General features: G+C 43.7%; 1 protein-coding gene across 1 annotated transcript in view; it reads left to right on the top strand.

Moving 5' to 3' along the window:
* LOC132959339 (CLIP-associating protein 1-A-like) overlaps window positions 1-12,438 on the top strand; it is a 36,060-nt gene that overhangs the window by 14,022 nt on the left and 9,600 nt on the right. The window contains exons 10-28 of the mRNA XM_061032259.1: window positions 417-493; window positions 606-698; window positions 787-932; window positions 1,091-1,226; window positions 1,529-1,599; window positions 1,778-1,837; window positions 2,497-2,574; window positions 2,711-2,878; window positions 3,143-3,189; window positions 3,396-3,590; window positions 5,180-5,275; window positions 5,513-5,704; window positions 8,705-8,802; window positions 9,203-9,226; window positions 9,737-9,984; window positions 10,115-10,178; window positions 10,682-10,845; window positions 11,632-11,854; window positions 12,043-12,138. Of these exons, the coding sequence (XP_060888242.1) occupies window positions 417-493; window positions 606-698; window positions 787-932; window positions 1,091-1,226; window positions 1,529-1,599; window positions 1,778-1,837; window positions 2,497-2,574; window positions 2,711-2,878; window positions 3,143-3,189; window positions 3,396-3,590; window positions 5,180-5,275; window positions 5,513-5,704; window positions 8,705-8,802; window positions 9,203-9,226; window positions 9,737-9,984; window positions 10,115-10,178; window positions 10,682-10,845; window positions 11,632-11,854; window positions 12,043-12,138 (2,276 nt within the window). The remainder of the gene's footprint in view (window positions 1-416; window positions 494-605; window positions 699-786; window positions 933-1,090; window positions 1,227-1,528; window positions 1,600-1,777; window positions 1,838-2,496; window positions 2,575-2,710; window positions 2,879-3,142; window positions 3,190-3,395; window positions 3,591-5,179; window positions 5,276-5,512; window positions 5,705-8,704; window positions 8,803-9,202; window positions 9,227-9,736; window positions 9,985-10,114; window positions 10,179-10,681; window positions 10,846-11,631; window positions 11,855-12,042; window positions 12,139-12,438) is intronic.

The following is a 12,438-nucleotide window of genomic DNA, read 5'->3' as shown; positions in this document are numbered from 1 at the left end:
GATAAAAACAAAAAGCAACGTGTGTAACAGTCGTCTGCAACACAAAATAATAAAAAGATATTTTTTTATCCTTTTTTTTTCTTTCTATTTAAGTTTTAAAGTTTATTCTGGGTTTGTCTGACTGTTAAGCGTCATCATATGTTTTTGATTCCTCTGTCGTCCGATGAATACAAATCCTGTGTTTTGCAGTGAATAAAGCATTACTGTGGCAGCAAAGGAAATAAATTAAATATGGCAGACTTCTGGCATTTCCTTTTTGAATGATCCACAACTAAAATGGAAGTTTCATCGAAAGTTTGTCAAACAATGTGTTTAGTTTTTACTGCCAGTTTTCTCCCTCTCTTATATTTTGATTGTTTTTAGACAAATGGTATAAAGTTTTTGGTTTTAACTTCTCACCTTGCTGCTGCCTGTAGGGAGGGATGGATCAGCTGCCGGAGCTGTGGATGAGGAAGATTTCATCCAGGCCTTTGAGGATGTTCCCACAGTGCAGGTACAGAGCCATCTTTATTCCACTTCATAAAGTCTTATATTGATGGGTTCAGATCTCCTAATTCTATCTGTATCTTCTCTGTTCCTCCTTCTTCACTCCTCTCCTCCATCAGATCTACTCTAATAGGGAGGTGGAGGAGGCCATGACGAAGATCCGAGACGTGCTGTCTGACGATAAGAGGGACTGGGAGCTCAGAGTGGCAGCTGTAAGACCACTTGACCCCGCTCTATTATCTCACAGTTTGGTGAATATTATGATGTGGATTGTTTGTTGTCTCTTTGCTCCTCCTCCAGCTGAAGAAGGTGCGATCGCTGCTCCTGGCCGGCGCGGCAGAGTTTGACTGCTTTCTTCAGCAGCTGCGGCTCCTGGAGGCGGCGTTCAAACTGTCCGCTAAGGACCTGCGCTCTCAGGTGGTGAGAGAGGCCTGCATCACCCTTGGGTAAGACTGCTGGGGGTTATAAAGAGTAACAGCAATGCAGACTTTTGGATAAAGCTAAAGATGATGCTTGGATATGAAAGCACGCTCACATCTTCCTCCTGTTCTTAAGCTTGTGGTCGTGGTGGTTGATGGTTTTATTTCTTCTCTCCTTTCTCCAGTTACCTGTCGTCAGTGCTCGGCAGTCGGTTCGATCACGCGGCGGAAGCCATCATGCCTATCCTCCTCAATCTGGTCCCCAACACTGCCAAAGTCATGGCCACCTCCGGCATGGCCGCCATCCGCCTCATCCTCAAAGTACGTGTCATCATTAATTACATCATGTCTCACATGATGAATCTTTTGGGTTGGTTTAGACGATGATGATCATTGAGAAACCAGAAGCTATCACATTTAAATTCTAGCAGCCATTTGCTCTCACCTTTCATTCAGGCTGCTTTAAAGCGATTCAGAAAAAAGTGTTTTTGTATCACTGTATCAAGTGTGAACGTATCACTGAAGAATCCAAGCAGTTTGTCTGAAAACATAATAATTTCCGGGTAGATTAAAATGATGTGAGCAGGTTTTGACTCTCGTTTCTGTTTTTATTTTCTTTGCAGCACACACACTTCCCACGTCTCATCCCCATCATGACCAGCAGCTGTACCTCCAAATCTGTGGCTGTGAGAAGGTGACAGAGACACATGTTGAATTTGATTTTATCATGATTTTATCCTGATATAATATATTTGGTGCAAAGACAGATTTTAAAATAACAAACGCACAAACTCAGTACGTAGAATAGTATTTATTGTTCCTCTTTGAGCTGATCTCACTTTATATTTACATGTGTTTGCTCTCCTCTGCAGACGCTGCTACGAGTTCTTGGACCTGATGCTGCAGGAGTGGCAGACGAGCTCTTTAGAGAGGTGAGGAATCGACCTGAATCTTTTATTTCTATATCCATGAACCAGACGGTTCTTCAAGTTACCCCACACACAATCAGAAGACATTCTGACACAAACAATGAAGTGAGAACGGCTTCATTTGCTTGTGAATGACTTTTAAGTACTGCACGCCACCTCGTCGTGAAATGTGAGACCGGCCGAGTCAAGGGCCATCTCAGCAGTTTCCATGGCGATGCCAGGGGGATCTCTGTCTGCCTCCAAAAGCCTCATTGTGTTTCTGCCTCGCTGCTTCCGCCACCAGGGAGAAACCCGAGCTGACCCCCCCATACCAGGGGAGCTCTCTGGTTCTCATCGATCAGTCAGTGTGTGTGTGTGTGTGTGTGTGTGTGTGTGTGTGTGTGTGTGTGTGTGTGTGTGTGTGTGTGTGTGTGTGTGTGTGTGTGTGTGTGTGTGTGTGTGTGTGTGTGTGTGTGTGTGTGTGTGTGTGTGTGTGTGTGTGTGTGTGTGTGTGTGTGTGTGTGTGTGTGTGTGTGTGTGTGTGTGTGTGTGTGACAGAGAGAGAGGTACTGATTCTGTTTCCTTACACTAACCAGGTTGAAATCAGACTTGGTTTGGGAGAAAAAAGGCTTTGATAAGCTTCATGTTAAATACTTGTTTTGTCTTCTTATCCCCGTTCACAGACATGGAACAGTTTTAATGGAGACTATAAAGAAAGGGGTTCATGATGCAGACGCCGAGGCTCGCTCTGTGGCCCGGAAGTAAGTCACACCCATCAGGTGTAAAGCCTGAGCCACTAGAGAAAAACAAACCAATGATATAGCTCAACTGTTTGTGGCTTTGATGTGACCAAATGTCCTCATGGTTATGTTTTGGTCCTCCGGCTTGCCGTCGCAGGTGTTACTGGAGTTTCCACGGTCACTTCCGTCGGGAGGCGGAGCAGCTGTTCCAGGGCCTGGAGTCGTCCTATCAGAAAGCTCTGCAGGCTCACATGAGGAGCGGGGACAGTCTGATGTCCCTTCCTGCCTCCGACCGCTCCTCCTCGTCCTCTCAGGAGAGCCTCAAGTGAGAAACTGGCTGATTGATCGGTTTATTGATTAACTGGGAAAGATTACACCGTCTATTCAAAGACAGCGACATGCAGTCAAAGGGGTTCAGTTTCAGTCACATTATTGGACAGCAGAGGGAGGGATTTATTAGCAACAAGCTCTTACTTTCATGAAAGTAGAAGATTATGGTCCCTATATCTAAAGGCATTGACAAGTTGTTGTTGTTTACATGAGGTTCTGTTTCAAAGAATTGTTTGACTTTTTCTTCCTGTCTCCACAGTCGACCCCCGCCTGTAAAAAGCAGCTTTGGGAGCGGCTCGACAAGATGTGAGGAGATGACACCCTGTTCTTTATTTCATTACAATCACGCTGCAAAAATAAACATGCTGTGTTTGTTCAGTCAAATTAATAGAATATTTAAAACAACAAACACGATAAAACATGTAATATAGGAAGAGATTAAAATAATTCTTTGCTGCTGCAGCTGTTTGATGTTTGTCCTGTTTCCATCCCCTGTTTCTGCCCTCCTCCAGCCAAAGCCGCCCACACCAGGCCGCCCGCTGCAGCCTCCTCCCCGGGCTCCCTCCAGCGCTCTCGCAGCGATGTGGACGTCAACGCAGCAGCCACTGCCACTGCCCGCACCAGGATGCCCGCGGTGCCCTCGGCCGTGACATCATCTCCCTTCAGCTCCGCCTCTGCCCTCCCACCTGGGTCCTACGCTTCACTGGGTAAGGCGGACAACTTTACGTTTAGAGTAAAGGTTGCTCAGGATGTTTGATGATCTTATCATGCAAGGATGTTGGAGTCTTTGAAGTTCAACACTCTAGACGCACTTTCTTGTCTCAGTATTGGATTTTTGGATTCCCACAAAGTAATAAAATATTTCTTCTAAACATATTGATTGAACATAAATCCAAACTCTGATCTCAATCCTCCCCGCCCTCCCTCTTTGTCAAACATTTTTCAATCTTAACCTCTTGACCCTGACCCTTGTTGTGTCCCCTCTGGCCCCGCCCACCTGTCAGACGGCTCGTGTTCTGTTAACGCAGACGGTAAGCTGTGTGTGTGTTTCCATATGTGGACAGGGGAGTGATGCTCCTCCATGCCCCCTCGGTGTGTCTTTATCCCCCATCAGTACTCTGTGATGCCGATCATCTGTGATGGAACTGTCTATGCATGGACTGTCTACGCATGGTGTACTGTACCTTTTCTACTGCACTTAGAATCAGTCGGTGTCATGTCAGGTAAAAATGAAGAAATAAGAGTTCAGGTGAGAAGCTGAAGGACACTGACTGAAGTATTTCTCAGAGTTTTCTTTGCATCATGCTTCTCAACACAGAAACACGAGAGGTGCCTGAAACCTATAAACCAGACTCTGCATGGTGCAAATGAAACATGACCATGTTCCTGTTAAACTGTCCTGAGTGTTTGTTTAAACCTGCCACACCAGAATCCATTTACAAGAACACTCATTTTAATACAGCAGTAGTTTTACATCGCAGAACACGGGGGTTTCTGTTCTAATCTGCTGTGGTCAGTTTGTTAGTTTTATATGGTAACTCAGATCCAATGCATAGTTTACGTAACACAGCAAAACACTTGAGCTGCAGCAGTTGTAAAGCAACTTTCTTTGTTCTTCGAGGTAAAATAACTGATTCTGTTAATGAAATCTGGTGTTTGTAGAGAGAGCTGTTTGTGGTTAAAAAAGTCTTCTTCCTTTGAAACTAAAAGGTCTCTCTCTGCAGGGATCCTTTCTGTAAGGTTGTAACACACTTAGAATAACAACCTGAACCTGTCAGTGACAATAAACAACAACTATGGATGACTGTGATCAAAGATTCCATCACAGACATCAGAGATCTTTCACAGCTGCCTTTTGAAGCGGTGTACTGGAGCATTTCTAAATCTTTCTTTATCTCAGGGCGTCAGTTTAATGTGTTTAAGATAATGGATTGTCTTTTTACCTCCACTTAATCTGTAGCGGAGACCGACCAAACACGAGTCTGGTGGAATTTCATCTTTAGTGTCTTAGGTTGTTTCATTCTAGATGATGAGAGGATTGAACGACTCCAGACTGGAGCTTTTTTTGTTTTGTTTAAATGAACTTTTTAAAATAAATGAAACTTAGGAGCAAATGACTTGTGTTCTCTCTGTCTTACATCCTCCACTTTTCCCTGTCTCATATTATGTTTAATGTTTCCCTGTTTCTGCATGACAGGAGTGTAGAAAATGTCGACTTTGTTCCAGCCTTTATGGGAGTATAAAGATGCTGAATATTTGATGTTTTTCTGTTCTTCCGTCCGGTCTCTCTCTCCAGGTCGAGTGCGAACCAGGAGAACGAGTTCAGGGAAAGGTCCGTGTGTGACGGACAGCCGGGGAAGGAGTCGAGGGAAAGTCGTGTCACAGTCTCAGCGTGAGCAGCTACTTCTTCTTCTTCTCACTTCGTTTTGTTGTGATGTTTTTCTCTTGCTTGTGACAAAAAGCGTGAGCAATTATCAGAACACTGAGATGTTTGTGCATGTCCTATTTCATGTAAAGTATATTTACTAAATTCATTTATATATTCTCTTTTATTTTTACACCCCAGATGTTGTTTCAGGAAGTTATTAAACTGATGAATCGTGTTAACGTTAGTCCTTGTGTGTTTCAGCGGGCAGTAGGTCTGGATCTCCTGGCCGCCTGCTGAGCTCCACATACGGTCGTCTCCCCCGACCATCCATGGGCACAGCTTCCACGACCACGGCCAGCAGCTCCTCCACTAGCCTGACCGACAAGAGCCGGCCCCGAGGCCACCGTAGCCAGGGCTGCAGCCGAGAGACCAGCCCCAGCCGATCAGGAACAGGTAAGAGTGTCGGACCACCAAACTGGAAAAAGACATGTATAATAAAAATCTGAATTTAACAAAGTCAGGATAAGTAATATTTTTGGAGGCTCACCTCTGCTGAAATTATTGCAAGAGGAACATTTAAACAGAAGTCTAGATTTAAAACCGAACTAAATGTTGTCACAGGCTTGAGGTCTGAAACAACAGGTTTAAATAGTAGAGTAAGAGTTGCTGTTAAAAGAGAGTTTTGAACAGATTTGCATGCACACCCCACGAAACAACAACAATACTCCTGTCCCTGCCTCTCCTCCTCACTAATCCTGTATTTCCCTCAGTCCGACTTCTCTTTCTCTCCTGCCTCACTAACCGTCTCTGCAGACCTCCAGGTGTGTCCATGTCTGGCTGAATGTGCTACAAGCTAAACTCTCCCTCCTGCGCCGCTGTCTGTCTCTCTGTCTCTCTGTCTGTCTCTCTGCCTCGCTCCTCTAGCCCGCAGCAGAATCCCCCGTCCGAGCATGAGTCAGGGCTGCAGCCGCGAAACCAGTCGCGAGAGCAGCCGTGACACCAGCCCCGCCAGGGGTTTCTCCCCCCTGGGTGAGTAAAGTCCTAAAATCCCCAGAAAACCTCCTCTCTGTCAGATCAGTAGGAACAGAAGAGAGGAAAGGGGAGTAAACACTAAGACGGTGAAGTTTGATAAGTCTACAGCCTTTACATAATTAAGTTGACCTCTTGTTAAAAGACACTTTTTGTATCCTCTCTTCTCTTTTATCCTGCACACCTGTCTACATGTATCTGTTCCCTGTCTTACTCTTTGCATGCTCTTTATTTAGACCTACAGATTCTACTCTACTAATCTACAAATTAACTATGTGCAAAGAGCAGAAGCAGAGAAACTTATTTTCTGATGGTCGTAAAGATAGTTAAAGATTGCACTGTTTTCTCCTGCTCATCTCTAATTTTACGTCCTCCTCCAGCGACCCGTCGGCACTCCCGTTCAACCAGCGCCCTGTCCTCTGCAGAGTGCTACTCAGGTGACCAGAGAGGTCCTCTCAGGGAGCAGCTGCACTCAGTCAGCCAGATAAAATATCAAATTCAACTTATTTAACTCCACATTTTTATTTCTGAATCACAAGTGGATGTAGGATGTTCTTTAAGATTTATATTGAATTATCTGGCTGATTGATTTAACCTGCTCAGGGAAGTCTCTCCCTGCATGAAGTCCACCTCTCGGCTCAGAGAGGGAAACTATCAGCAGCCAAATCTGTTTCATGTTTTTTGATCCCTTAGAGTGGTGGTGCTGCAACACAGGCACAACCTGGTGTTGTTAGTTAGTAAAAAAAAAAAAAAATCAAGCTTCATCTACCCACAGGGGGCGCTACTGGGCATCAACATTGTCTAAGCAATTATAGAAATACTATCTATGTGCTCTGATGTTAAACGGTAAAGTGTGCTAGAATAAGCTACGTGGCTTCAGTGGTAATATAGTGTGAATTTAAATGTTTTGAACTTTTCTTTTGCAGCTTCATCAAGTTTATTCTGTTGCAGTTTGATCGACTTGTGTCCCTTTTTACTGCTTGACATCTTTATATACCATTGTGATATGTTTGCATCTTGTATTTAAATATTATTCTGGCTGCTTTCTGCATTGACTTGTTTCATCCTCATTCACAGAACATTGCAGCTTCTTTGTCCACGGGTAAAAGCCAACATAAGGTTCACCCTTGTTTTAGAACGAGCTTTATCCGCTTGGTAATTTGTTTCAAAAGGGAATTCTCATACCTCTAAAAAGGGGATACATTTGAATAGATTCATATTTGAAATCCTTGGGGGCAAATCAGCCTATTTCCTTATTTTCAAAGCCACCAGACTTCATAGTAGAGGTGGGCGATATGGGAAAAATATCATATCACAATTTCTTTTGGGCAAGATCACGATTTTATCACGATTTTTTTCATATTGATCTTTAGACAAATTTGTAAGTTACTGACCAGTTCAACCAAACTTATTTCCCTGTATAATGTTTTTAAATGCACAAAAACTGCACTGACATGTTTAGTCTATTTGAAAAACATCTTTGTAGGAGGTCTGGAGGTCTCTCACCCAGAACATCTTTAGCAACAGAAATGTCTTTCCCTCAATTTGATCAATATTTATGCACAATTTTAAGGTTTTCCTCACCACTTTGAAATTATGATTTAGTTATGTGTCCTCTTTTTATGTTCATCAGGAACATTTTCACGCAGTGATGCATTCATTTAAAAACATGTCAACTTCGAGTTCTTGTGTTTCTGTTCTATTATAGCCCTGCAGAGTTCCTACAGCTGGAGCTTTATATGCTCTGCAGCCTTTGTTTATAGGATGTTTTTTATGACATCATTGGACTAACTTTAGTTTGGTTTATATATAATCAAACATAATACAGAATGTGTTCATTCTGTGACACATGATCAAAGTATGTTTTACTGAAAGAAGAGTATTATTCATACAGGGGGCGGGACATCGTTGATTGACAGACAGACAGTCACCATGGTTACTCACTCTCACCTGCCTGCTGCACACATTGTGTAACGTCGTTTAGTGTAATCCCTATAAATTCAGTTAACACAACAGGTGAGCTTCGGGTGGAGAAGCTTGATAAGTAACTTTTAAAAACTGAGAGAGTGATTTTATCTCTATTAAGATTAAAATCCTTCACGATCTAAGATCGTTATATCGCCCACCACTACTTCATAGATAAAATCAGTAAATTCACTGCAGTTTTACAATAAAACAACACGCTTCTATTTAATGTAATTTTAGCAGACGCACTACGATTGGGCACATTTGCTCCCAAGGATAACCTTGCAGCCCTTACAGCCTTTTCACTTCATCCAGGCTTTTAATTTTTTAAAGTCCATCCTAAGTGCCTGCTACCAACATGCAGCTTCACTCCTGCACAGAGGACTATTAATCCCATGTTCATCCTGCTTATACAATCCTCTCAACATGCTAAAACATATTTTTCTTTTGTTTTTTTAGACCGTCTGTCCCATCAGGCTCGCATCTCTGCCTCCGTCAACGCCATGAGGATCCTGGACACCGGCACTGACGTGGAGGCTGCTGTGGCTGACGCACTGGTAAGGAGGGAGGCGAGGATGTTTTTTACCCTTGTGAAAAAATAAAGCTGGTTTTCTTGTAAAGAACAGTGCAAATTGAAAAAATCAAAGTTGCTCAAAGTCTGTTAAAATGTTGTGTTTTTCTCGAACCCACAGTGAGTGTTTTTAAAAATGAAACTATATGTACACGCAGAGTTTGAAAGATGTTTTCAATAAGATCCATCACTTGAGCTGACAGTCAGTGACAGGAGAACATGGATTAACAAGTTGTTTGGGCTTTTTTGGAAATAGTTAACGATCGGAAAAAACCTAGAATAACAGCAGAGATTATGCTGTAAAGAGAGCATGTTGATGTTAGAGCTCCTGCAGTCCTTCATTAATCCCCTCTGTCTTCTTTTATCCATCATTTTGTTCACTTCAGCTCTTAGGAGACTCGAGGAGTAAGGTACAAAGAAATCTCGTCTGAGTTCAAGTTTTCTGTAACTGCATGAAGAGCATGAACGTTTAACTCTGATTTTAAATTTCAAAACATGGAAGAGTGAGCGGGCTTTGATTTCATTGAGGAAACTAAGACAGAAGTGTTTCCTGTTTTATACTTTTTAACTTTTGATTTTCTGTTGAGGATAATGTTTCTCAACACAATAACTTATTATCCCGTGGACTAGAGCTGTGTGTGTGTGTGTGTGTGTGTGTGTGTGTGTGTGTGTGTGTGTGTGTGTGTGTGTGTGTGTGTGTGTGTGTGTGTGTGTGTGTGTGTGTGTGTGTGTGTGTGTGTGTGTGTGTGTGTGTGTGTGTGTGTGTGTGTGTGTGTGTGTGTGTGAAATGACCTCATCACTTCATTGGACACCTGCATGTCTCTGCATCTGTAGCTGCATGCTAGATCCTCTCAGAGCTCTAGATATAGAATGTGATACTCTTTAGTTTTTATACTTTAAACATTTCTCCTTCTGCTCAGCGGAGGCCGGTGAGGCGGCGTTTTGAGTCTCCAGGAATGTACTCGGACGATGATGCCAACAGTGACGCCTCCAGCGCCTGCTCTGAACGCTCGTACAGCTCACGCAACGGCGGCATGGCGCCACACTACCTGCGTCAGACAGAGGACGTGGCGGAGGTCCTGAACCACTGCGCCAGCGCCAACTGGTCTGAGAGGAAGGAGGGACTGCTGGGGCTGCAGAACCTGCTCAAGAGCCAGAGGATGCTCAGGTGTGTGAGGAGCTGGGTGTATTTCTGCTTCCTAGTTTTTATTTCAAAAGGTTCTTCAGACAGCGACCTAAAGCAAAGTCGTACATCTTTCTTTGAAATAACCGATATTTCTGCTCGTTCTCTCTGTCAGTCGCGTGGAGCTGAAGAGACTTTGTGAGATATTCACCAGGATGTTTGCAGATCCTCACAGCAAGGTGAGCTGAGCCTCTGAAACACACACAGCATGATTCAAACACTGCAACGTTTTCACCACCAGCACAGATCACTGGGCAGCAGCCTCATGCAGATAAACTGTCTCTGCACATTGAGATAAACTCCAAAACAGGTCTGAGCAGTTGTTTCTCCTGAAAGCATGATTTCTGTGGAGGATGTTTCAAACCACAGAGCTGCAGTTTCATCACAGTCACATTTATTCAGCTGTTAGGATCGTGGCAGAGTTTCACTGCAGCAGGTGGTAAAAAATAAGTTCCTGCTCAGATTGTTTGTTTCATGTCAGCACTAATTAAATAACTGAAGGACAAACTAACAGAGTGTTTCTTTGTTGCATGCCTCCTCGCTGCTCACGGCGGACTCTAACAAACACCAGAGAGTAAGTGTTTACTCACCTTACTCACCTCCGTCCACTAAACTTCAAACTGCAGATGCAAACTGACAACAAACATGTGGAGGAATATGAAGAGCGTGTTTTCTCTCTCAGGTGTTCAGCATGTTCCTGGAGACTCTGGTGGACTTCATCATACTGCACCGGGAGGACTTGCAGGACTGGCTCTTCGTCCTGCTCACTCAGCTGCTGAAGAAGATGGGGGCCGACCTGCTGGGCTCCGTCCAGGCCAAAGTTCAGAAGGCTCTGGACGTCACGAGGTCGGTAGAGGAGCTAAAATATGAAAAACTTCAAAATATGTTTCAAGACATCTGCTTGTATTTTGGTCCTGTCTAACATTTGGACAGGGCACATCTCTGATGAAGTCAAATCAAGTCTGTTAATTAAGTAATCTGTTCTTTTAATTTAAATAGTTCAGGACATAAAACAAACTGTCCAACATGCTACATTTTTTATTTTAAAAATGTGGTTTACTTAAGGCCTGTGGCTCGAAATGACGGGATGCATGAAATACCGAGAGCTCAACATTGATCTGCAAAAGAGGAAAATAATACTTGTGTTTTATAAAGAGCAAAAATACAAATCAGAGGGTTTAAAAGTATGAAGAGTCGTCAAATATTTATTTCACACTTGCAATAAACTCATGAAAAACTCCTGATATTCTCAGAGATGTGTGAACACAAACGGCTGAATGTTTCTCTCATCACTCAGAGTTTCTCCTCCAGCCTCCTTGTATTTATTCTGCAGAAAGTCAGAGTGAGCTGATGTGAGAACGCAGCAGGATACAATCAGGAGAATTCATCTGGAGCGAGTGGGAGGGGGTGGTGACGGTTATTCCCTGATGATCGAGATATTTTCAGTTCATGTAGAAACGGCTAAAGTCAAACTCTCACCTGCAGAGTGAAAGCTTCTCTACTTTGTTTTTAAACAAGAAAACCTACAGTAGCAGTTTATAATTTCTGGGTTTATAAAAACACTTATATAGCGTTGGCTATGACACTTCTTGTCAACAGAATGATTTCATATTTTCTCTGATATTTCCGCAGAGAGTCTTTCCCGTACGAGCAGCAGTTCAACATCCTGATGCGTTTTATCGTGGATCAGACGCAGACGCCCAACCTGAAGGTGAAGGTGGCCATCCTGCGCTACATCGAGGCGCTCGCCCGTCTGATGGACCCGGCTGACTTCGTCAACTCCAGCGAGACGCGCCTCGCTGTCTCACGCATCATCACCTGGACCACCGAGCCCAAGAGCTCTGACGTCCGCAAGGTACGAGGGCGGGACGTTGTCACTGCTACCTCCACCTTCCCCCACAACTTCTTCCTTTTTTTTTTTTTATTTCTCTTAAACTGTTCCTTTGTTTACCAGTTTAGTTTTTCTTTGTTTCATTTTTTTGTTTTCACATCTTGATTTTTTTTTTTCTTCCAAACGCAATTTCTCGTCCACCGCACCCCCAGTCCCTTCAAAATTGGGCAGGGGAGGATTTCTCAGGCCGGGCCAGCACCGCGGCCTCTCTGCCTGGGGAGGGCAACCTGGAGGAGAGGTGCAAGCAGGTAGAACCTCCATCAAACAGCATGACCCGAGTGTGTAACCTGCGCTAACACAGCCTCAGAAACACTCGGGCGGATGTGAAAACACTCCGACAGTGAACGACGTGTGTGTGAAGGCTTTTCAACTAACTGCTCGTTAATGAAGCCTGATCGGGCTACATTTCTGATTCATGACCACAAACGTATGTGGCTGGTTTATCAGGAAAATCCACTTTGATCCTCCAGTATGTGCATGAGTTGGTGCAGACTAACAAACCAAACAAGACGTTTCTTCTTCAACAAGTTTGCCTCTAACTTTCGCCC

The sequence above is a fragment of the Labrus mixtus genome, chromosome 24, assembly GCF_963584025.1.
Source record: "Labrus mixtus chromosome 24, fLabMix1.1, whole genome shotgun sequence".
Taxonomy (NCBI): Eukaryota; Metazoa; Chordata; class Actinopteri; order Labriformes; family Labridae; genus Labrus; species Labrus mixtus.
The sequence above is the reverse complement of the archived record's forward strand: the minus strand, read 5'-3'. Positions and strand labels throughout refer to the sequence as shown.